This window comes from Eriocheir sinensis, chromosome 22 (genome assembly GCF_024679095.1).
Source record: "Eriocheir sinensis breed Jianghai 21 chromosome 22, ASM2467909v1, whole genome shotgun sequence".
In the NCBI taxonomy this organism is placed as follows: Eukaryota; Metazoa; Arthropoda; class Malacostraca; order Decapoda; family Varunidae; genus Eriocheir; species Eriocheir sinensis.
The window spans coordinates 11,869,975-11,895,431 of NC_066530.1; the positions used below are offsets into that span (position 1 = coordinate 11,869,975).

General features: G+C 45.8%; 1 protein-coding gene across 50 annotated transcripts in view; it reads right to left on the reverse strand.

The window, feature by feature from the left end:
* LOC127002063 (ionotropic receptor 25a-like) overlaps positions 1–25,457 on the reverse strand; it is a 43,491-nt gene that overhangs the window by 6,046 nt on the left and 11,988 nt on the right. For all 50 annotated transcript variants that reach the window (XM_050867484.1, XM_050867491.1, XM_050867480.1 and 47 more), the window contains exons 5-19: positions 25,134–25,276; positions 23,537–23,646; positions 22,724–22,843; positions 21,914–22,089; positions 21,169–21,283; positions 20,271–20,465; positions 11,600–11,736; positions 10,476–10,566; positions 9,014–9,213; positions 8,544–8,682; positions 7,639–7,753; positions 6,786–6,921; positions 5,932–6,131; positions 4,525–4,657; positions 920–1,047 (exon numbers count right to left, since the gene is read on the reverse strand). In XM_050867484.1, the coding sequence (XP_050723441.1) occupies positions 920–1,047; positions 4,525–4,657; positions 5,932–6,131; positions 6,786–6,921; positions 7,639–7,753; positions 8,544–8,682; positions 9,014–9,213; positions 10,476–10,566; positions 11,600–11,736; positions 20,271–20,465; positions 21,169–21,283; positions 21,914–22,089; positions 22,724–22,843; positions 23,537–23,646; positions 25,134–25,276 (2,138 nt within the window). The remainder of the gene's footprint in view (positions 1–919; positions 1,048–4,524; positions 4,658–5,931; positions 6,132–6,785; positions 6,922–7,638; positions 7,754–8,543; positions 8,683–9,013; positions 9,214–10,475; positions 10,567–11,599; positions 11,737–20,270; positions 20,466–21,168; positions 21,284–21,913; positions 22,090–22,723; positions 22,844–23,536; positions 23,647–25,133; positions 25,277–25,457) is intronic.

The window sequence follows — 25,457 nt, forward strand, 5'->3', positions numbered from 1 at the left end:
GTGGTGGTTAGGTGGTAGTATTGGTTGGGTGGTAGGAAGATCTTGTGTGGTTATAGTGGTCGCTTCATAATGCTTCCTTTTTATTTTATCTCACTCCTTTTCACCTTGTCTCGGTAACTCTTTTTTTCCATTTTCTACTCTGTTTTTTCTGATCATATTTTTGGTTCTATTCTTTTTTTGTCCCCCCTTGATTTTTATTTTTATTTCCTCTCCTATCTTTGTCTTGCCGTACCTTATTTTTTTTTCCTAGTCTTTCTTTTTCCTTATTATAATTTATTTTCGTTCCTAGTTTTTCTCTGTCTTTCCTTAACGCTTCCTGATCTTTCCATGCGTCTTCCTATCATCCTTTCCTCCCTTTATGCGTTCCTTCCTTCCTACCATCACTTCGTCTCAATCCTCCCTTTGTACGTCTTTCTTCCCTTCCCTACCTTCCCTCCTTCCTTCCCTCCCTTTCTCTCATTCATCATCCACCCTTCTTTCCATCATTCCCCTTCCTTCCCTTTTGCTTTCCTTCCTTCCTAGTCTCCCTTTATCCCTTCTTTCCCTTCGTAGGTATTTCTTCCTTCCCTACTCTCCCTCTCTCCCTCTCTCTTTCCTTTCTTCTCCTTCGTAAGACTTTTTACCTTTCCCTTCTTCTCATCTATCATCCTTACACCTCCTTCGTACGTTCCTTTTCCTTTCCTTACCCTTTCTTCCCTACTTTCTTCTTCCTTCCAGGCCTTCCCTCATCCCTCTCTCCCTTCCTCCCATTCCTCATCCACGCACCAAGACTCTCGATACTGATACCTTCACTTTTCTATACTAACCTCCATTTATCCCTTTCTTCCTTATGTAACGTCTTTCTTTCTATTCCTGCCCTGCCCTGCTCTCTCTCCCTCCCTCTCTCCCTCTCCCTCCCTCTCATCCATCCTCCACGCACCAATGTTCTCGATGCTGATGCCGTCGCTCTGGTCGTCATCCTTCTCACAGGTCTTCTTCTCCGGGTTCTGATTCCACCATCGCTCCTTCAGTGTCTCAAGCTTCCTCTGGTTCAGCAGCTTCAGGATCCTGTGTAGGGGCACGGGAGACGGAAGGGAGAGAAGGGGAGGCGTGAGATGGGGTATTTAGTTATGTGGGAGGAGGAATGAGGAGAGGAGGATTAAGAGAAAGGAGAAAATGAGCAGAGGAAAAGGTTTGAGAGGAAAGAAAAGTGACTGGTGAAAAGTATGGTAGGAAAGGAAAAAAACAGTAAAGGAGGATTTAAAAGAAAGGCGCGCAAGAGTTAAAGGAGAAAAGGAAAGGGTAGAAAGGAAGAGGTACGGAGGGAAAGCGAAAGAAAATAAGAGAGGAGGGTAAAAAGGAAAGTGGTATCAGATGAGGTGAAATAAGGAAGGAGGAACAGAAAGTAGGAATGAAGAAAGGAGAGTTAAGAGAGGAAAAAAAAAGATCAGAAGAAAAATCCATGAAAGGAAAAGAACGATATAGGAGAGAAGCGTTATAAAAGATGGGAATGTTAGAGTTTAGAGGGGAAAGAAAAGGGAATCCAGTACTATAAAAAATCAGGAATAGAAAACCAGCCAACCATATTAGATGATGAATAATTAGCATGAAACTGAAGACAAATAAAATAAAGAAGAAAGGGAAGGGGGACAGTAACTAAGGAATCTAATCGAATCTCGTTCCCACCGTTGCCAGATTGTTGTACTTAGCGCATCGTGTTAACTAATTTTTGACACTTGACGATCCCCAAAAGACATCAGGAATTAACGATTGTAATGATAACTATAAATGAGTCTCGTTATTTGGGTGTAGGAGACAGTTTTTGGGTCGGAAATCGGAATAAGGACGAGGCTGAGTAAGGCAATCTGGAAACGCTGTGACTAAAGGGTCTATTACACTGGGCAAATTTTCCGTGGATCTTCAGTCGAACCACGATTTCCGCTGGCGTGGTTCTCCTATTTCCGTGGTTTTCTGACGTGTCCACGATCTTCCAAAGCTACGGTAGATTTCACTGAAGGACGACGGTATTACTAACCATCAGCAGCAGCAGCAATAACAAGAAACAAATGAGAAGCTTGCCAGCGGAAATCGTGGTTTGACTGAAGATCAACGGAAAATTTGCCCACATGGACCAGATTAGATGATGCATAAAAACGAAGCGAAAAAATGTTATGCACGGAGGAGTTTAAAAAGGGTCGCATTACAAGACATCTCGCCGCCCAAGAACACATATTTGACAAGGCTTTCGTAGTTGTGGGCATTTCCAGGGGTAGTTTTATGACCCTGGTGGTAGTGTGAGTCTTCTTCTGTACCGTGAACCTAAAGAAACACACATTTAACAACACTTTCGTAGGAGTTGTGGGCATTTCCAGGGGTAGTGTGAGTCTTCTTCTGTACCGTGAACCTAAAGAAACACACATTTAACAACACTTTCGTAGGAGTTGTGGGCATTTCCAGGGGTAGTTTTATGACCCTGGTGGTAGTGTGAGTCTTCTTCTGTACCGTGAACCTGAAGAAACACTCATTGGAACCCGTCTGACCCCCTCTTTGACCTTTAGAAATGGTTGATGTGAGAAGCGAGTGTGTCTTTTAATACCAACCAAATTCAATTCAATTCACTTCAAATCACATGACCGCCTTTTATGCTTGTTCCCGTGACGTCAGCAGATAACAAAAAACGTACACGTGCACACACATATATAGTGCATTAGACGACAAGCCGTTCATAAACTACGACAACAACAACAACATAATTTAGACAAGTGCGAAAAAATCTTCACTTTGCTCCAGGCATTTCTCACAGTTCATTCCTTTTGAGGTGTCATGCAAACGGACACTGAAATATTTATTGAACTGAAAATATAACCGATGGTCACTTTCGGCTCCCTGATCCGCCGAGGTGAAATAAAGTAGGAACGCGAAGAAGGGGATCATGATTCTTGCGTGTTCAAGAGCCGATTTCACAGTCCAACAGAGTGTCTTCGTAACAGCCCGAACCAAACTATAGAATCCCATACAATCCAAAATGGGGAGGTCTTCGATGCCACACTAAATACACAAGACTTTTCCGGTACAGTCTCATCAAATTTGTGAACTTAAATATAAACACCAGACACTATACAAGGAAATTTCGAAGGCTCTGGTAATGGTTTGGGAGCTTACTAACCGATCATGGGGAACTGTGAAACTGGCCCCTAAACCTGACGACCAGAAGACAATGGTGCAGGGTTGTCAAATTATCGTACTCAAAACATCGCATTTATCAGTTCCAGGGCCCAAAACTTTCCTACCCACACAGATAACGAAATTCCAGTTAAAGTTCTCGTTAAAAGCATTACTTATTGGCGTTTGTTTGCGATAGCTGTGACTCAGAACCGGGAAATACGATGTGCTGGGTGGGTGAATACGGTAATTTGGTAACCCTGCTATGGTGACTGTGGGAGAGGCGGCAGCGAGGCCCACGTGGACAACAGAACAAGAAAATTAGGAACTACAATGTCCTAAGGGAAAATATCGTCACCCTCATAAAATAATCGCCTAAGTCACTTTTCAGGGATTTCCAGGTTTTTGTCTACATCAATTTTCAACATATGACGCCCATTTTTGTATAGTTGCCTTCGTCGTTCGGGGTTTGAGTGTTCTAGAATTGGCCTTTTCATTTCTGCCTGAATCTTAAGCCAAATGAGATGATGACGGTTCTTTTCTGATTTCCTGAAGAGTTGAAAATAATGACTTAGGTGGTTTGTTTACGAAGATTACGATATGGAGTTACGGGTACGAAGAAAGTGGTCGAGGGACGCCGATACATCATGGATAAGCTAAATGAGCGAACGAGGAACTACAATGAAAGAACACTTCATCTAAGGGAAAATATGAAGCTACTAGTATGCAGGAAAATAAAGAATGATACCAACACGCTATGGATACACTAAGGGGACGAATTACAACAAGGAGATGGGGAACTACGAGGCAACGAAGACTGAGAGGTAGAGCCATACCAACACATCATAGGTGAGCTTAGACGAAGAGACGGAAAAGGCAATGGGGAACTACATGATGACGAGGAGGAAGAGAGTGACGCAAAATGGCGGCTTCTGGACTAAGAAAAAGATGGGCCGTATTGCTAAAAATTTTGTCTCCAAAGTTCACCTATTTGACAAGGCTTTCCTAGGAGTTTGGGGCATTTCCAGAAGTAGTTTTATGACCCTGGTGGTAGTCTGACCCTTCTTCTGTACCGTGAACCTAAAGAACCACTCATTAGAACCCGATTGATCCCCTCTTTGACCTTTAGAAATAGTTGATGTGAGAAGCCAAAGTGTCTTATAAAACTGACCAGAGGGCGTTCCAGGGTGCACGGGGGACTGAGGTTATGCTAGGTACAAAGGAACAATCATCTAAGGGGACAATATTTTAAGGAGACGAAGGGAAATAGCAACAACCTAACACTTACGACAGCTGAGGTTGTACCAAGAGGAGACCGAGAGGACGAGTCACAGCCAAGGGAACAGGAGGTCAGGGTGAGGAAGGGACCTACGCAACACTTACGCATCGTTAAACTGATCCTTGAGCGGCGACCCCTGCTGCACCGCCACCGCGTAAGGTTTGCGAGAGAACTCCTCGCCCACGATCTGAAGGTCGCAGTTGGTCAGCACGAGGTAACGGATGTCAGTGGCGTCACCTGAGAGCATGCGGGGGCGGGGGTCAGGGCGTGTGTGTGTGTGTTTGTAGGTAGGTAGGTATATATATTACAATACCCTGTAAAACAAACGTTCGAACACACACACACACACACACACACACACACACACACACACACACACACACACACACACAAGGGAGGGTGAGTGCCTCGGGGTCCTGCGTGGTTCACGAAGCTTCGTCTTTATTATAGTCTTCCTTTTCGAATCTTAGCAGTTTCTTTCGTAGAGAAAAATCCAACACAAAATCCACAAAAAATAAAAATACAAGACGTCAAGATGCAAAAAAACGTCCAAAAAGTTTAAAATGCATTGTTTCATAAGCCAAAAAATTGGTGGTCATTATGAACGAGTGAAAAATGTATGCATTCAAAACATGACCCAAAAACAGGGCTTATTGAGGGAAACATCTTAAAAACACCGCATTCCAAAAATAAATATTTGCACCGCATTCCAAAACAAAACTCTGAGGAGGTTTAGTTCCACATAAAAAATGACAAAACATGGGGAGCAAACGTCGATTGGTGGAGGTGACGGAGGGGAAAAGTGGCGGCGTTGTTGTTGTTTAGGGCGCCAGTGTTACTCACGCCCCGGACAGCTGGTCCTTGAGGGGCGAGCCTTTGGGCACGCCCAGGGCGTACGGCTTCCTCGAGAACTCGTCTCCGACCGCCAGCATGTCGCAGGAGGTCAGGAGGATGTAGCGGATCTCCGTGGCCTCGCCTGCAGGTCACGCTACACTCAGCTCCTGACACGCACCCTACGCCCTTATGCATTCCCCTCACCCCCCTCAGTCAGCTCCTCTGTCCATGGTAGTCCTTCCGTCTGCCCTGCACCTGGGTGCCTCAGCACTTGCCTGTGTTGACCCTTGACACCAGACACGCCAGACACGGGGCTGAGGCCTCACCTCAGGCCTCGAGGCCGTGGCCTTCAGAAACCCACTAGATCGAGGTCGACCAAAGAATACCATGAAGCCACAGAAACACTGCGAGGCCTTGGTACACGTCAGCTGACCTCGAGGCCGAGGTGACGACAAGGCCACAAAAATGTGGCCTCGAGGCTGGGCAAGACCCCAGTCCCGTGCCCGCTGAACAATCATTCTTCTTGCTCTTAACATCTTTGATCATGCCTCTTTAACCCTCAACTCCCTCTCCCCTCTCTAAACACTCTTCTTCCCCTTTACAAGTTCCTCCTCCAGTCTTAGCCCCACCCTCCTCTGTCTGCCCCCCCCCAACCCCTGTCTCCCTCCAGGACTCACCAAGGTACGCAAACCCTTCGCTGGACGAGGTGGACTTGCGCACCCTCTCCACGGCGCTCTCCAGGGTGGTTGGCAGCCCCGCCTCCTGCATGGACTGCCACATCTTGGTGTACTTGTCGCTCACGGGGTAGTCCCACACGGCCAGCTTGGCGCGCTCCACGGGGCTCATGGAGTCGTTGAGGGACATGTCCTTCCAGATCCTAGAGGAGAGAAGAACAGAGGAAATTACAGAGATGGAGACACGTGGGTTAACCTTTTGATATCAGGGTGCAGTGGTCAGGGAGTGGGAGGAAGAGTAAATGAGGTAGTGTGGGAGGACATGAGAAACAGAACCTAGAGCGCCATTCAACTTACTCAAACATAATGAAAGTATAAAAACAGAACCTTACCCCGATACCAGAAGGAGAACCACATCAAGAACCTCTACACATACAGCTTGACTGAATTAGAACCCAGTGAACCAGAACTTAGAACGATGCTCAACTTCCTTAAAAATGAAAACAGAATGAAAATAACTTAAAAACCATGATTTGAGGAGATCGAGGAAAACCACATCAAGAACTCAACACACACAAACGAAAACCGAGAGAACCAGATTAAGAACGCTCCTCAACTTACTAAAACAGACTTAAATAACGAGAATTGAACCGAAAACTGCTACCAGAGTGAAACGGATGAAAGTAGAACCGAATGAGCCCCAAGAAAGTCACTCACCTCACCAAAACAAACGCAAGGAATGAAACAGAACCTAAGTAAAAAAAAAAGATATTAACCAGAAGAAGAACCACGTCAAAAACTCTACACCTACAAATAAGAACCGAGAGAACCCGCAAGAAGAACCTCCGTCAACTTACTCGTAGAACTTCTTTTCGATGTAGGCCATGCGCTCGAAGTAGGTCATGGTGGAGGTACCGTTCATGGGCGCGTACTGCACCTTGTACTGGTTGCTGAGGTCATCCAGAGACTCAATGGGCGTGTCCAAACGGGAGACTGGAGGGAGGGGAGAAGGGAAGGGTTAGTGAGGGTTTTTAGTAATATAATTCAAACGGGAGACTGGTGGGAGGAAGAAGGGAAGGGTTAGTGAGGGTTTAGTAATATAGACGAATCCTTGATCAGTTTACAAGAGTATGTTGCAGAATGAAAACCACAAGAAACCACAACATAAACGCTAATGTACTGAAATATGTAGGTGGTGTTTTTCTACAAGTCTCCCCCTCCTCTCTCTTAAAACCGTCTTTCGAATCCCGTTCTCTCTCATTTGTGCTCTCCTTCTCCTTCTAGTCCGATTGTTATTTTTCTTTTCTTAATCTCTTCCTCCTTCTTCTGTACGTTCTGTTTTGTTACCCACTGGTCTTACATTCTCCTAAAACTCTCTCTTTCTCTTCTCTCTCTCTCTCTCTCTCTCTCTCTCTCTCTCTCTCTCTCTCTCTCTCTCTCTCTCTCTCTCTCTCTCTCTCTCTCTCTCTCTCTCTCTCTCTCTCTCTCTCTCTCTCTTTTTAATGTTTATGCTGTCTTCTTCCTTCTCCTCATTCTATTCCTTCTTAATTTCTTTCCCTTTCTGCTTCTTCTTTTCATTCCTTTTATACTTCTATTTCGAATCATTCTCCTTCTCATCCTTCCACTTTCTCTTCTTTTCTCTCGTTTTATCACCGACTCCCTTCTTTCTCCTTATTCCTTCCCCTCTCCCTCCTCCTCCTCCCCCGTTACCTGTCAAGAAGGCGGCCAAGTTGGCAGTGTAGGAAGCGATGATGATGAAGCCGAAGAGCCACCAGGTCGCAGCCACAAGACGTCCGGAGAGATTCTTGGGAGCTTCGCCACCACCCTGTAGGAAGAGACGGGAGGCTAAGACGATGAAGAGAGAGGTTAAGAGGAAGAAGAGAGAGGTGGGGGCGGCAAAGAAAGGCGAGGGAGCATGTGGTATCGTGGCAAAGAAATGAATCGTGGGATAAAAGATTCTCTCTCTCTCTCTCTCTCTCTCTCTCTCTCTCTCTCTCTCTCTCTCTCTCTCTCTCTCTCTCTCTCTCTCTCTCTCTCTCTCTCTCTCTCTCTCTCTCTCTCTCTCTCTCTCTCTCTCTCTCTCTCTCTCTCTCTCTCTCTCTCTCTCTCTCTCTCTCTCTCTCTCTCTCTCTCTCTCTCTCTCTCTCTCTCTCTCTCTCTCTCTCTCTCTCTCTCTCTCTCTCTCTCTCTCTCTCTCTCTCTCTATCTCTCTCTCTCTCTCTCTCTCTCTCTCTCTGTCTCTCTCTCTCTCTCTCTCTCTCTCTCTCTCTCTCTCTCTCTCTCTCTCTCTCTCTCTCTCTCTCTCTCTCTCTCTCTCTCTCTCTCTCTCTCTCTCTCTCTCTCTCATCCCTCAACACACTGAGTATCCATCAAAGTTTCGTTCAATGCGCTTCGATCCTTTCCAAATTATGCTTCGATACGGCGGCCTCGTTTTCGCCAGGCTTACGTTGGTACATAAAAATAGCTGCGTCACAAAAGGCCCGATCCAATTCCACGTCGGAGGTTCCTTGGGCCGCAGACAAACGTTCGGGGGGGAGTATTTACCTTCACCTGTTTTTCGAGCTGAGTGCCGGCGCAAGACTCATCAGTGTGTGGGCGAGGAGGAGTATGTATACCTGGGGAGTGAGGGAGGTCATGCAGAACCAGAGGCACTCCTTGAAGGTGAACTCCCTCTTCTCGTCGTCGTCCTTGTACCGTTCCTTGTTGTTCTGGTAACTGTACGGACTGAAGCGGTCGAACACGTACAGCAGCACACTGGGGAGGGGAGAAAGTTGTATTAAAGAGGTAAGATAGGACAGAACCCACAGCCACACAAAAGGAGAGTTAGAAAGGCAGGAGAAGACAAAGGAGTGTTAAAGTATAAATCAAGAGAGGAAAGAAGTGTTAGGAAGGAAGGACGATAGACAAACAAGCGTTAAAAGGTAAAACAAGACAGCATAGGGATTGTTAAGGTAATAAAGACAGATGAGCTTAAGACAAGGGGTGAAAGAAAAGGACTAAACTTAAAATAACACAATTTAACCTCACAAAAACTTCGATAATCTAACCTAACCTGCACAAGAACTGAAACCCATGGATACATTACCTGGTGAAGCCGTAGGCGAAGAGGATGCACACCCACACCTCAGGCTCCAGCACTGTTAAGAACTTGAAGAGCGAGGTGGGCACTTTGGGCTTCTTCATGAGGATGGTGATGCCCACGAGATCATAGTAGGGCACCGTGAAGTCCACCACGTTCTCTCGTTCGGCCATCACGGAGAGAGGAGCCAAGGCGATGTCTGCCCGCTGTGAGGGGGAGAAAGGAGCTGATGTGAAGGATGGAGGGGAAGGAAAACGCAGGAAGGAAGGATAGAGGCTGTACAGAGAAAAAAGGAAAGGCGATGTCTGCCCGCTGTGAGGGGGAGAAGGGAGCTGATGTGAAGGATGGAGGGGAAGGAAAACGCAGGAAGGAAGGATAGAGGCTGTACAGAGAAAAAAGGAAAGGCGATGTCTGCCCGCTGTGAGGGGGAGAAAGGAGCTGATGTGAAGGATGGAGGGGAAGGAAAACGCAGGAAGGAAGGATGAAGGAGGCTGTACAGAGAAAAAAGGAAAGGCGATGTCTGCCCGCTGTGAGGGGGAGAAGGGAGCTGATGTGAAGGATGGAGGAGAAGGAAAACGCAGGAAGGAAGGATGAAGGAGAGGAATAATTGAAAGATATGGAAGTAGAAAGGGAGATGTGAGCTTCCTGTAAGGGATGAGGAAGAAGCAAGGAAAGAATGAAGGAGATACAAAAGGGAAACGTAGAAAGGAAGCATGAAAAAAGAGTATTAAAGAGGAAAAGAAGAGGAATAACTGTGAGATATGTTAGAAGGAAAACAAGGGCGATGTCTTCTCACTGTGAGGGTGGAGAAAAAAGAAAAAAAAGGAGTCAAGGAGAGGAAGGGAAATGCAGGAAGGGAGGATGAAGAAGAATGTAAAGAAAGAAAAGCAAAGGATAACTGAAGGATATTTAAGTAGAAGGAAGAGCACTGTAATGTTTCTTTAGGGATGGAGAAGGGCTGAAGTGAAGGAGATAAACGGAAACGCAAAGGATGAAGGAAATTATATAAAAAGAAAGACAAAGACAGACACAGAGACACAGACAGACACAGACGCAGACCTCTCTTTTGGCTACTCTTTACTTTTATCTTTTTTAGGAGCGGCGAGTAGCGGACTTTTTTTTGTACTCTTTTTATTGCCCTTGAGCCGTGTCCCCTGATGTAAAAAAAAAAAAAGACAGCATCCCTCCTTCCTCTCCTCTTCCATACGACTTTCTCTCCCCGCTCTCCCTCCCTCCCTCTTCCCACCACCCTCCATTCTTCTCTTCTCCTTCCCTCCCTCCTCTCTTTCCCATCATCCCCATCCTTTCCTCCTCCCCCTCTTCCCTTCTTCCTTCCCTCCCTCCCTCTTCCACACAACCCTCGATCCATCTCCTCTCCTTCCCTCCCTCCCCTCTTCCCCACCATTCCTATCCTCTCCTCCTCCCCCCCTCCCCTTCTTCTTCCCTCCCTCCCTTCCCCTACACCCACCTTCTCAATCAGCTCCTTAATCATGCCGTCCCATTCCATGTTCTCACTCATGGTCCCGAACTTGCCGTCAGGAGCCTCGTAGATCTCGTACCTGAAGCACACAGCAAGAGGTCAAAGGTCAGGTCAGAAGTTAAAGATACTCAGGTCATATCAGTCAAGGTCACACGAACTTAACCACAAGCGCCGTAAGAAACCACAAGTCGATGGCAGTCACTCGAAGGTACTCAGGTCACAGGTCGGAGGCTTAAGGTCGAAGGTTCAGGGTTTACTCACTCGAAGGTACTCAGGTCAAAGGTCATAGGTCAGAGGATAAAGGTCGAAGGTTCACGGTTCACTCACTCGAAGGTACTCAGGTCAAAGGTCATAGGTCAGAGGTTAAAGGTCGAAGGTTCAGGGTTCACTCACTCGAGGGTACTCAGGTCAAAGGTCATAGGTCAGAGGTTAAAGGTGGAAGGTTCAGGGTTCACTCACTCGAAGGTACTCAGGTCAAAGGTCATAGGTCAGAGGTTAAAGGTCGAAGGTTCAGGGTTCACTCACTCGAAGGTACTCAGGTCAAAGGTCATAGGTCAGAGGTTAAAGGTCGAAGGTTCAGGGTTCACTCACTCGAAGGTACTCTGGTCAAAGGTCATAGGTCAGAGGTTAAAGGTCGAAGGTTCAGGGTTCACTCACTCGAAGGTACTCAGGTCAAAGGTCATAGGTCAGAGGATAAAGGTCGAAGGTTCAGGGTTCACTCACTCGAAGGTACTCAGGTCAAAGGTCAAAGGTCAGAGGTTAAAGGTCGAAGGTTCAGGGTTCACTCACTCGAAGGTACTCAGGTAAAAGGTCAAAGGTCAGAGGTTAAAGGTCGAAGGTTCAGGGTTCACTCACTCGAAGGTACTCAGGTCATAGGTCAGAGGATAAAGGTCGAAGGTTCAGGGTTCACTCACTCGAAGGTATTCAGGTCAAAGGTCAGAGGTCAGAGGATAAAGGTAGAAGGTTCAGGGTTCACTCACTCGAAGGTACTCAGGTCAAAGGTCATAGGTCAGAGGATTAAGGTCGAAGGTTCACGGTTCACTCACTCGAAGGTACTCAGGTCAAAGGTCATAGGTCAGAGGATAAAGGTCAAAGGTTCAGGGTTGACTCACTCGAACTGGACGATTTGCTTGATCTCGTTGATGAGGTCGATGCAGTAGCCGTAGAACTCGATCTTGCCATCCTCGTTGGTCCTCTGCATGATGAAGGGCGACTGGCGGACCGTGGTGACGCGGTACACGGTGACGGCCTGGCGGGGAGGACAGGACCGTGAGGCAGGGGAAAGGAGGAGGAAGGAGAGCGCGACAAAGGGACGAAGAGATAGAAAACTGGGATGGGGAGAGAGGGAGAGAGGGAGAGGAAGAGAGAAAGATGGACAAAGGGAAAGAGATAGAAAACTGGGATGGGGGGAGAAGGAGAGAGGGAGAGGAGGAGAGAAAGATGGACAAAGGGAAAGAGATAGAAAAATGGGATGGGGAGAGAGGGAGAGAGGGAAAGGGAGAGGGAAAGATGGACAAAGGGATAGCGAGAGATATTTTACAGAACGAAGACAAAGAGAGAGAGAGAGAGAGAGAGAGAGAGAGAGAGAGAGAGAGAGAGAGAGAGAGAGAGAGAGAGAGAGAGAGAGAGAGAGAGAGAGAGAGAGAGAGAGAGAGAGAGAGAGAGAGAGAGAGAGAGAGAGAGAGAGAAGGACAATTGGATGGAAAGAGACAGAAGAACAGGACAGGGAGAGAGGGACAGGAAGAAGGTAAAAAAGATGAATAGATAGATAGATAGATAGATAGATACATACATACATAGACAGATAGATAGAGAGACAAAAAGACGGAGAAATTGACATACTAGACATACATAGCAGACATAACAAGGGAGAAAGACAGATAAAAAGACAGCTCCTCTCTCTTTCTACACCACACTACATTCACAACACACACACCTTTTTCAAAATTCAAAATTCAACATGGCGAAAAAAATAACTGCCTCGGAGTCCCCGCCTGGGGGGGGGACCATAAATTCCCCCAGTGAGGACTCCCCTTCTGGCTGCCGACTTGAGAGGTGTTCTGATAGCTCCTCGAACCTCCTCCTTATCAATTTCTGCAACATTCGCGGTCTCCGTTCTAATTTTCATTCTGTGGAACACCATCTCTCCTCCTCTAAACCTCACCTTCTCTTCCTCACCGAAACACAGGTTCCTGAGGCTACTGACAGCAACCTCTACTCTGTTCCCTCCTACTATCTCTATCCTAAATTTCAATCCAAAGCTGGATGTTGCGTCTACGTGCGCAACGACATCACTTGCTCTCGTGCCCACGACCTTGACTCTTCTGAATTTTCCACCATCTGGCTAAGACTTCATTGTCATTCTATTACTAAATACATCTGTGCTGTTTATCTCTCACCTAACTCTACTAACCATGTAAAACTCTTTGACTATTTGAACTCTAAAGTATAGCGCATCTTGACCCACTCTCCCTTCGCTGAAATCTCCATCTTGGGAGATTTCAATGTTCACCACCAGCTTTGGCTTTCATCCTCTTTCACTGACCAGCCTGGTGAACAAGCCTACAACTTTGCTCTCCTCAACGACCTAGAGCAGTTGGTTCAGCACCCTACTCGTATTTCCGACCGTCTTGGAGACAGGCCCAACATTCTAGACCTCTTCCTTACCTCTAATCCTTCTGCTTACTCTGTCAAACTGTTCTCTCCGTTGGGCTCCTCCGATCATAACCTTATTTCTGTATCCTGTCCTATCGCTCCTGTACATCCTCTGGACCCACCGAGGAGGCGATGTTTCTGGCATTTTGCTTCAGCTCGGTGGGACGACCTGAGGATGTACTTTTCCGATTTCCCGTGGAATGATTACTGCTTCCAGGAGAGAGATCCCTCTGTGTGTGCTCTGCGCATCACAGAGGTGATTGTCTCTGGAATGGAGGCATACATTCCACGTACTTTCTCTACTCCTCATGCTAAAAAGCCTTGGTTTAATCATGCTTGTTCTCGTGCTATTAAAGATAGAGAGGCAGCTCACAAAAGGTTTCAGAGCCTTCGAACTCCCACTAACTTTGATCTATACATTTCAGCCCGGAATCGTGCCAAATCTATTCTCCGACAAAACTTCTTTAACTTCTTTTATAAATAGAAAATGTCAACACCTTGTTTCTTCTAATTCTTCCCGTAACTTCTGGCATCTAGCCAAAAATATCTCCTCCAATTTCACTTCTTCCTCTTTCCCTCCTCTCCTTAACCCTGACGGCAGCACTGCCGTCTCATCTGTCTCTAAGGCTGAACTCTTCGCTCAAACTTTCTGTAAGAACTCCACCTTGGACGATTCTGGGTATATTCCTCCTACTCATCCCCCCTCTGACTCCTTTATGCCTGTTATTAAGATTCTTCCTAATGATGTTTTCTATGCCCTCTCTGGTCTCAACTCTCAGAAGGCTTATGGACCTGATGGAGTGCCTCCTATTGTCCTTAAAAACTGTGCTTCTGTGCTGACACCCTGCCTGGTCAAACTCTTTCGTCTCTGCCTATCAACATCTATCTTTCCTTCCTGCTGGAAGTATGCCTTTGTACAGCCTGTGCCTAAGAAGGGTGACCGTTCCAATCCCTCAAACTACCGCCCTATAGCATTACTTTCATGTCTATCTAAAGCTTTTGAATCAATCCTTAACAGGAAGATTCAGAAGCACCTTTCCACTTCTAATCTTCTATCTGATCGCCAGTATGGATTCCGCAAGGGGCGTTCTACTGGCGATCTTCTTGCTCTCTTAACTGACTCTTGGTCATCCTCTCTTAGCAGTTTCGGTGAAACTTTCTCTGTTGCGCTAGACATATCGAAAGCCTTCGATAGAGTCTGGCACCAGTCTTTGCTTTCTAAACTGCCCTCTTTCGGATTATATCCCTCTCTCTGTTCCTTTATCTCCAGTTTCCTTTCCGGCCGTTCTATCTCTGCGGTGGTAGACGGTCACTGCTCTTCCCCTAAACCTATCAACAGTGGCGTTCCACAGGGCTCTGTCCTATCACCCACTCTCTTCCTGTTATTCATCAATGATCTTCTTTCCATAACAAACTGTCCTGTCCACTCGTACGCCGACGACTCCACTTTGCATTATTCAACTTCTTTCAATAGATGACCATCACAACAGGAAGTACACGACTCCAGACTGGAGGCTGCAGAACGCTTAACCTCAGACCTTGCTATCATTTCCGATTGGGGCAGAAGGAACCTTGTGTCCTTCAATGCCTCAAAAACTCAATTTCTCCACCTATCAATTCGACACAATCTTCCAAACACCTATCCCCTATTCTTTGACAACACTCAGCTGTCACCTTCTTCAACACTAAACATCCTCGGTCTATCCTTAACTCAAAATCTCAACTGGAAACTTCATATCTCCTCTCTCGCTAAATCAGCTTCCTCGAGGTTGGGCGTTCTGTATCGTCTCCGCCAGTTCTCCCCCGCGCAGTTGCTATCCATATACAGGGGCCTTGTCCGCCCTCGTATGGAGTATGCATCTCACGTGTGGAGGGGCTCCACCCACACAGCTCTTCTGGACAGAGTGGAGGCTAAGGCTCTTCGTCTCATCAGCTCTCCTCCTCCTACTGATAGTCTTCTATCTCTTAAATTCCGCCGTGATGTTGCCTCTCTTTCTATCTTCTATCGATATTTCCACGCTGATTGCTATTCTGAACTTGCTAACTGCATGCCTCCCCCACTCCCGCGGCCCCGCTGCACACGACTTTCTACTCATGCTCATCCCTATACTGTCCAAACCCCTTATGCAAGAGTTAACCAGCATCTTCACTCTTTCATCCCTTACGCTGGTAAACTCTGGAACAATCTTCCTTCATCTGTATTTCCTCCTGCCTACGACTTGAACTCTTTCAAGAGGAGGGTATCAGGACATCTCTCCTCCCGAAATTGACCTTGCTTTTGGCCACCTCTTCTGATTCTTTTTTGGGATCAGCGAGTAGCGGGCTTTTTTTATTATTGTTTTTTTTGTGCCCTTGAGCTGCCTCCTTTGTTGTAAAAAACAAAAACAAAAAAACAAAGAGAGAGCGAGAGACAGACAACAGCAGAAAACAGAAACACATACACAAAAGACAGCCGCCCCCCACACAACCCCCCCCCCCTCCACACACACACACACACACACACACACACACACACACACACACACACACACACACACACACACACAGCCCCCCCACACCCATACTCAGCCCCTCCCACAAAGCCCCCCCCCCCCCTCCACACACACACACACACACACACACACACACACACACACACACACACACACAGCCCCCCCACACCCATACTCAGCCCCTCCCACAAAGCCCCCCCCACACACACACACACAGAGGCAGTCCACATTGATTCCGGTCTTCAATATTCCATCTCGCTATCAATAATTCAGGACATCTTACGAGGAAAGGCGCCATGCAGAGGACACTGGAGGGAGATAGGGAGAAGGGAGGGAAGAGAGGGAAGGGTGGAACAAAGGGAGGGAGTTAGAATGGGAAGGAAGAAAGGTGAACAGGACAGTGAACAGGAAAAGAAGAGGGAAGGAAGGAAATATGACAAGGAGAAACTGGGCTGGAAGTATGGGGGAAAGAAGAAAGGACAGAAGGAACAAAAAGAGGAAGAAGGTAGGGATGGAGGGAGAGAAACAGAGGGTCAGGAAGAAAGGAACTAATCACGAAAAGAAAGAAGGACGGATGGAAGGAAGTGAATAATAGGAAAAAGAGGGAGAAAGGAAAGAAATCAAATGAATAGAGAAGGAAAGGAAGGAAGAAGGGAAGGAAGGAGGGAGGCAATGAGCAGTATGTGATGGAGAAGAAAGAAAGGGTTATTGAAAGGAAGACGCAAGGAAGGAAATAGAGAAGAGAGAAAGGAAGGAGGAAAAAAATGACCAAGAATACAAGGCCGGTGAAAGAATGAGAAAAAGAAAGAAAAAGGGAATGCAACGATGAAATTAAGAAAGGAAAGGAAAGGAAAGGAAAGGAAAGGAAAGGAAAGGAGAGGAATGAATGTGAGAATGTGAGAATGTGAATGCAAAGAAATAAAAGGGAAGGAAAGGAAAAGAAAGGAAGGGAAAGGAAGGGAAAGGAAAGAAAAGAAAGGAATGAATATGAGAGGAAAAGAATGCAAAGAAATAAAAGAGAAGAAAAGTAAAGGAAAGGAAAGGAAAGGAAGGAATGTGAGAGGAAAATAATGCAAAGAAATGAAAAGGAAGAAAAGGAAAGGAAAGGAAGATAGGAAGGAGAGGGAAGGAAGGGAGGGGAAAGGAAGAAATGTGAGAGGAGAAAAATGCATAGATGAAAAGAAGGAAAGAAAAGGAAAGAAATAAAAAAAAATGTATGGGGAAAGAAGGACAAAGGAAGAGAAGGGAAGGGAAGGGAAAGAAATCCAGGGTTGTGTTAGAAAGCGTAATGTGAGACAGGGCAAGGCAAGGTAGGGTGAAGCAGGGTAGGACAGGGTAGGGCTCAGGGCAGGACAAAGAGAGGGTCAGTTATCGAACCCCATCAATCTTACAACCAACACCTTCCTTGCAGCCCCGAGCGAGCGTCTCAGGCAGAGCTCAAAGACTTATTACTAATCAATCCCCCAGTCCAAACACTCGTATTGGACTGATCCCTCTCTGCTTACCTTCCGTTCCCTGCCTGCTTGTCTTCCATCCGTTCCCTGCCTGCTTGTCTTCCTACCGTTCCCTGCCTGCTTGTCTTCCATCCGTTCCCTGCCTGCTTGCCTTCCTACCGTTCCCTGCCTGCTTGCCTTCCTACCGTTCCCTGCCTGCTTGCCTTCCTACCGTTCCCTGCCTGCTTGTCTTCCTACCGTTCCCTGCCTGCTTGCCTTCCTTCCGTTCCCTGCCTGCTTGTCTTCCATCCGTTCCCTGCCTGCTTGTCTTCCTTCCGTTCCCTGCCTGCTTGCCTTCCTTCCGTTCCCTGCCTGCTTGCCTTCCTTCCGTTCCCTGCCTGCTTGCCTTCCTTCCGTTCCCTGCCTGCTTGCCTTCCTTCCGTTCCCTGCCTGCTTGCCTTCCTTCCGTTCCCTGCCTGCTTGCCTTCCTTCCGTTCCCTGCCTGCTTGCCTTCCTTCCGTTCCCTGCCTGCTTGGCTTCCTTCCGTTCCTGCCTGCTTGCCTTCCTTCCGTTCCCTGCCTGCTTGCCTTCCTTCCGTTCCTGCCTGCTTGCCTTCCTTCTGTTCCCTGCCTGCTTGCCTTCCTTCCGTTCCCTGCCTGCTTGCCTTCCTTCCGTTCCCTGCCTGCTTGCCTTCCTTCCGTTCCCTGCCTGCTTGCTTTCCTTCCGTTCCCTGCCTGCTTGCTTTCCTTCCGTTCCCTGCCTGCTTGCCTTCCTTCCGTTCCCTGCCTGCTTGCCTTCCTTCCGTTCCCTGCCTGCTTGTCTTCCTTCCGTTCCCTGCCTGCTTGTCTTCCTACCGTTCCCTGCCTGCTTGTCTTCCTACCGTTCCCTGCCTGCTTGTCTTCCTTCCGTTCCCTGCCTGCTTGTCTTCCTACCGTTCCCTGCCTGCTTGTCTTCCTACCGTTCCCTGCCTGCTTGCCTTCCTTCCGTTCCCTGCCTGCTTGCCTTCCTTCCGTTCCCTGCCTGCTTGCCTTCCTTCCGTTCCCTGCCTGCTTGCCTTCCTACCGTTCCCTGCCTGCTTGCCTTCCTTCCGTTCCCTGCCTGCTTGCCTTCCTTCCGTTCCCTGCCTGCTTGCCTTCCTTCCGTTCCCTGCCTGCTTGCCTTCCTTCCGTTCCCTGCCTGCTTGCCTTCCTTCCGTTCCCTGCCTGCTTGCCTTCCTTCCGTTCCCTGCCTGCTTGCCTTCCTACCGTTCCCTGCCTGCTTGCCTTCCTACCGTTCCCTGCCTGCTTGCCTTCCTACCGTTCCCTGCCTGCTTGCCTTCCTTCCGTTCCCTGCCTGCTTGCCTTCCTTCCGTTCCTTGCCTGCTTGCCTTCCTTCCGTTCCTTGCCTGCTTGCCTTCCTTCCGTTCCCTGCCTGCTTGCCTTCCTTCCGTTCCCTGCCTGCTTGCCTTCCTTCCGTTCCCTGCCTGCTTGCCTTCCTACCGTTCCCTGCCTGCTTGTCTTCCTACCGTTCCCTGCCTGCTTGCCTTCCTTCCGTTCCCTGCCTGCTTGCCTTCCTACCGTTCCCTGCCTGCTTGCCTTCCTTCCGTTCCTTGCCTGCTTGCCTTCCTACCGTTCCTTGCCTGCTTGCCTTCCGTTCTTCCTGACATTCTATACCTCATTTGAACTCTCCTTTCCCATACAATTTCTTCGACCAAATATTTCAGACTGTAAAATTAGAAAAACGGTTAGAGATGAAACACTAGATCTCACTCTATCTATTCCCTCGCAAAAATATAGGTTTCAACGACACACAGACACACAAATCTAACATTCTGGGCCTCATTTCCACCCTCCTCACAACGTCTTCATTCAACCATTTCAGGCAAGACAATCAAACAGTCCCGACTTTTCTATCTATTCACTCGCAAAACATTAAGATCCAGCAATACACAGACCAGAAAACTACAATTATAAGCCTCATTTTCCCTGTCTTCACCCTCACAGCTACTTCAGCAAACTATTTCAGCTTGTAGGATTCAGAAACTGTTGGAAATCATGACTTTTCTACCCATTCAAACGCAATAATATAGGTTCTAGCAATACACAGACCCACAAAACTACAATTATATGCCTCAAATTCACTGTTTTCACCTTTACAACTTCTTCAGCAAACTATTTCAGCTTGTAGAATTCAGAGACTGTTGGAAATCACGACTTTTCTACCCATTCAAACGCAATAATATAGGTTCCAGCAATACACAGACCCACAAAACTACATTACAAGCCTCATTTTTCCTGTTTCCACCCTCACAAATTTAGCAAACTATTTCAGCTTGTAGAATTCAGAAACTGTTGGAAATCACGACTTTTCTACCCATTCAAACGTAATAATATAGGTTCCAGCAATACACAGACCCACAAAACTACAACAAAACTACAATTATAAGCCTCATTTTCCCTGTTTCCACTCTCACAACCTCTTCAGCAAACTATTTCAGCTTGTAGAATTCAGAAACTGTTGGAAATCACGACTTTTCTACCCATTCAAACGCAAAACATTAAGATCCAGTAATACACAGACCCACAAACTACAATTATAAGCCTCATTTTCCCTGTCTTCACCCTTGCAACTTCTTCAGCAAAATATTTCAGCTTGTAGAATTCAGGAACTGTTGGAAATCACGACTTTTCTACCCATTCAAAGGCAATAATATAGGTTCCAGTAATACACAGACCCACACACTACAATTATAAGCCTCATTTTCCCTGTTTTCACCCTCATAACCTCTTCAGCAAACTATTTCAGGCAAAACAATCAAACAGTCCCGACTTTTCTATCTATTCACTCGCAAAACATTAAGATCCAGCAATACACAGACCCACAAACTACAATTATAAGCTTCATTTTCCCTGTCTTCACCCTCACAACCTCTTCAGCAAACTATTTCAGCTTGTAGAATTCAGAAACTGTTAGAAATCACGACTTTTGTATCCATTCAAACGTAATAATATAGGTTCCAGTAATACACAGACCCACAAAACTACAATTATAAGCCTCATTTTCCCTCTTGCCACCCCCACAACTTCTTCACCAAATTATTTCAGCTGCTGGAAATCACGCCTTTTCTACCCAATCAAACGCAATAATATAGGTTCCAGTTATACACAGACCCCAAAACTATCCTCCAGAGCCTGCTTTCCCTCCTCTCCCCCCTCACAACTTGCCTGGTGGTCGGTGAGGTCCATGCCCGCCGTGAACATGAGGGCCCCGGGCATGCCAGCGTCCCACTTCCCCAGAGACTTGCGTTCTGCCGTGCGCCCGGAGAGGATCATAAACTTGTCCATGGTGAGCGGGATCTTAGGGAAGGTCATTCCGTTCCCACCCCACGTGAGGGTGCCCCAGGTCTCCTCCATGGTTACCTGGGCAGGGGGAAGGTGGGGGGGTGAGTGTGGGGGAGAAGGAAGAGGTGCAAAGAATGAAGTTGGAAGAAGGGGTGATGGGTGGGTGTTAGACTTGAGAAGGAGGGAGAGAAAGAGATAGGGAATGTGTGTGTGTGTGTGTATGTGTGTGTGTGTGTGTGTGTGTGTGTGTGTGTGTGTGTGTGTGTGTGTGTGTGTGTGTGTGTGTGTGTGTGTTTACTTTTTCCGTGTGTGTGAAGAGAAGGAAAGAAAGAAAAGAAAGGAAAGGATAAGAAGAGAATGAAGGAGGATGGAAGAGATAGGAAATGTGTGTTTGTTTATGTGTTTATGTTTATTTTTGTGTGTGTGTGAAGAGAAGGAAAGGAAAGGAAAGAAAAGGGGATGAATGGATGGGAAGAGAATGAGAAAGGATGGACCTGAAAAGAAAAGTGTTTGTATATGTGTGTGTGTGTATGTTTGTGTGTGTGTGTGTGTCTGTGAAGAGGAGAAGGAAATAAAGGAAAAGGAAGGAGAGGAAGAGAATTAGAGAAGATAGAAGAGAAAAGAGACCTGTGTGCATGTGTGTGTGTGTGTGTGTGTGTGTGTGTGTGTGTGTGTGTGTGTGTGTGTGTGTGTGTGAAAAGAAAGAAAATGAGAGAGTGGAAGAGAAAAGAAGCTTGAGTATGCGTGTTTGTTTGTTTGTTTGTTTGTTTGTTTGTCTTACCCGCTTAAGGGCGCCAAGCAGGTCCATGTCTGTGCGTATTATCGGATCGTTTTCGTCGTAGTTGTCACATTTTACGTACTTGAAGTTTACGTATTTGCCCTCCTTCGCCAACAACCTATTAACACACAAACACACACACGCATACAGGTAAAAAGAGGTAAGTACAGGTAAACACTTAATTACCCTTAGTAAGTGTGGCTATTGTCAACTATATGCAAGTGTGGTTATTATTGCTTTCTAATGCGACTTAAATCCCTTCTATTATCTTCCCTTCCTTTCCCACTAACTCAATGCTTGCTGGTGTTATTGTTTTCTGATTATTAATTAGCTATTGTATGTTCCCTTTATTCCCTTCCCGCTAGCTCATTTTCTTTCCTTAATTTATTCATCTTTGTAATTGTAGTCATTATTGTTTTCCGATACGAATTAACTCCTTTCTTCTTGTATATAACACTATTCCTCCCTTCCTCCCTTCCTCTATATTCCTTTCTTTCCTTTACCCTATCCTTTCCCTATTCTCTGCTTTCTTTATCTACATTCTATTTCTCCTTTACCCTCTCTTCCCCTTCCTCTCTTTTCCTTCACTCCTTTAGATTATATTTTTTCTCTCTCACTTTCATTTCTATCACATCACTGTCATTTCTCTCTTTCACTATCATTTCTCTTTTCTTTCCTGACCCTTTATTCCTCCCCCTCAAACTCTTTCCCTTCCTTCCTTCCTCTCCTTAAACTCCCGGTTACTCACGCGGCGGCCTTGATCCCTCGAAGCGTGAAGTCGAAGTAGAAGGCAGCGTCTATGGCGGGCTTGGCGCCGAGGCCGTAGTCGCGCTGCAGCATACCGATCCGGTTCTTGGTCGGTTGTTCAGGCCTCAAGTACACGACGGTGGAGTTCTCGCAGCCACACTGGATGTCATCCTTGCCCTGTGGTGGAAAGGAAGAAGAGAAAGCGTAGAAAGAAGAGTCGTAGGGTTTGAAAAGTCACGTAGACACACACTCAAGACAACTTAGTCTAATGTTATTCTTATATTGCACACTTAAACTGGATCTCTTTGCCCCGTAGTGGGTTTATGGATAGAAAAAATAATAGAGAGGCTTAAACAGACACGAAGACATACACTTTCAGGATTTAACTTGAACTAAACATCTTTGCCCATTTTTATTTCCATCATCTTATATGCCTCTATTTGTCATGTGGTGGGTTTGTGAAGGGAAAGAGAATCGAAGTGTTTACAAAGACACATATAAGCACCCAGGACTTAGGACCCAAACTGACAGACATAGGCTGGAAGGACACGAGAAAAGAAAGGCTAGATACAAGGAAAGGAAAGGAAGGAAAGGGAAAGGAATGGAACAAAATGGAAAGAAAGATTAGATAGAAGAAACGGAAAGGAAAGGAATGATAGGAGAAAGGTAACTAATAGGAGGGATATATTTCCTTTACCTTCTAACTCTCAATTCTACACTGCTGCTCCATCCCTTCCTTCCTCCCGCCTGGTCTCTTGTACCTTTCATTCTACTCCTACAGTTCCTCCTCTTCTTCCTCTCTCCGTCTTACCTTCGACACCGCATACCACGAGTATTTCCTCCCGAACATCCCGTTGGCCGTGGCAGCGTCCAACACCCGGCTGATGGTCTCCTTGCTGCCCACCACGAAGTAGTTCACGATGTCTGCGTCCTAGTGAGAGGGAGAAAAGTGAGGTACAGAAAGGTTATCGAAATGTAGAATTGGAAATACAACTTTTTGAAATATAGGATTTTAGTGTTCTTGTTATTATTTCTGTTCATATCACGAACTTATCTCTGCGTATAGTTGGATCCACTTTGTACTTAAGCGCGTGTATTGTTTTTTATAGTAACACATGCGAATTCTTTTGACTCTGAGGGCTCGTTGCTGGGTTAAAAAATGGGTTATCTTTACTTTTGGTTGGGTCACGGTTGTACTAAGACGGGAGTAGTGTTTTTATATTAGTACATGCAAATTATTTTGTTTTTCCGGGCTCTTGTTGCTGGTTCACGAGCATGATGGGTTAAGTAATGTTGGGAAACCCTATTATCTCCACTAAAGTTTGGCTCCAGTTTGTACTAAAGCGGGTGTATTATTTTCATAGTGACAAATGCAGATTCTTTTTAACTTGAGTTTTTTGCTGTAGTTCAATAAGCATTAGGGGTTAAGTAGCGGTGGGAGAAGCTTATAATCTCCATTAAGGTTGGATTCATTTTCTTAGAGTAACACATGTCTTCTCTCGCTTGCATGAGACTTGTTACTACCTTCGAACTTTAATAGGTTATGTAATAGTGGGAGAAAGTTATCATCTCTCTTTATCTCTCTCTGTCTATCTATGTAAATGTCTATCTCGCATGTACTCACCATCAGCCTCTTGGTCTGCTTGCGTAGGGCCATCTCTGTGGCCTCCACCTCCGTCAGGATGTGTCGACAGGGCAGGTTCATGAGTAGAGACTTGTACTTGTGATCCATGACTGTAGGAATGGACAGATTGATAGATAGATAGATAGATAGATAGACAGACAGATAGATAGATAGATAGACAGGTTGATGGATACATAGATAGATAGATAGATATATAGATAGATAGACAGATTGATGGATACACAGATAGATAGAAAGATAGATAGATAGATAGGTAGATAGATAGATAGATAGATAGATAGATAGATATGTTGGTTGATATATATATAGATAGATAGATAGATAGACAGATTGATGGATACATAGATAGATAGATAGATAGATAGATAGATAGATACATAGATACATAGATACATAGATAGATAGATACATAGATAGATATATAGATAGATAGATGAATAGATGGACAGAGAAATAGAGGAGGGAGGGATGAAATAAGCTGTTAGGTTAAGATAAGAAAAAAAGTATTATTAACTTTTATATCATTAAATAGGAAAACATAACATAAAATCGCCTCGCCTTGGGTTTTCGATTTCAAGACAGGACATTCTAACCCTCTCTCTTAAACGGGTCACATTCTCAGCACATTTCAATCAGAGAAGTGTGGGAAAAGAAGTGTGGAGGAGGTGAAAACGCTGAGGAACATGAACACATCTTTTATTAGAGAAGTGAGGGGAAAGAATAGTGTGAAGGGGAAAAAAAGACTACGAACACCAGCACTTTATAATTAGAGAAGGAGGGGAAGAGAAGCGTGAAGGTTAAAAAAATGAACGTAAGCACTTTTTAATTTGAGAAGTAGTGGAAGAAAAGCGTGAAGGTTAAAAAAATGAACGTAAGCACTTTTTAATTTGAGAAGTAGTGGAAGAAAAGCGTGAAGGTTAAAAAAATGAACGTAAGCACTTTTTAATTAGAGAAGGAGGGGAAGAAAAGCGTGAAGGTTAAAAAAATGAACGTAAGCACTTTTTAATTAGAAAGGTTAAAAAAATGAACGTAATCACTTTTTAATTTGAGAAGTAGTGGAAGAAAAGCGTGAAGGTTAAAAAAATGAACGTAAGCACTTTTTAATTAGAGAAGAATTGGAAGAAAAGCGTGAAGGTTAAAAAAATGAACGTAAGCACTTTTATTAGAGAAGTGGGGGGGGGAGGGAGGGAGGAGAGTGTGAAGGGGAGGAGAATATTGAAAACATCATCACTTTTTTTACTAGAGAAGTGTGAATAATGCGTGTCTCTTTACTTTCTTATCAACACTTAAATTATGCATATTACTGTTTCAACTTTCATTTTCATTTTTTTTACATCAGAGGACACGGCTCAAGGGCAATAAAAAGAGTACAAAAAAGCCCGCTACTCGCCGCTCCTGTAAAAGATAAAAAAGTAAAGAGTAGCCAAAAGAGAGGTCAATTTCGGGTGGAGAGTTGTCTTGATACACTCCTGCGGATTTTGGCAACTATACACACTTGATACAGACTGGCTAAGGACTTTTTTTTGCAAGTTAATAGAGTGAAGGAGAAGAAAAGATTAAGAACCTCATCACTCACCAAAGGTATTGTCGTATATGATTCCCGCGTTGGTGATGTTCTGCGTCTCCACGATGTCCCTGACGGCCATGACCAGGATGTCCCCGGGCGGCATGGCCTGCACAAGGTACTTCTCCTCCTCTGCGGTCAGGTCACGCCACTCTCTGCAGGTCAGGGTAGGAAGAGAGAGGTGAAGGTGTGTGGTGGTGGTGGTGGTGGTGATGGTTGTGATGGTGGTGGTGATGATGGTTGTGGTGGTATTAGTATTGGTAGGAATAGCAAAAACAGGTGGAAAATGAAGAAGAGGAGACAAGGAGGACGAGAATGAAGAAGAATTGCAGTAGA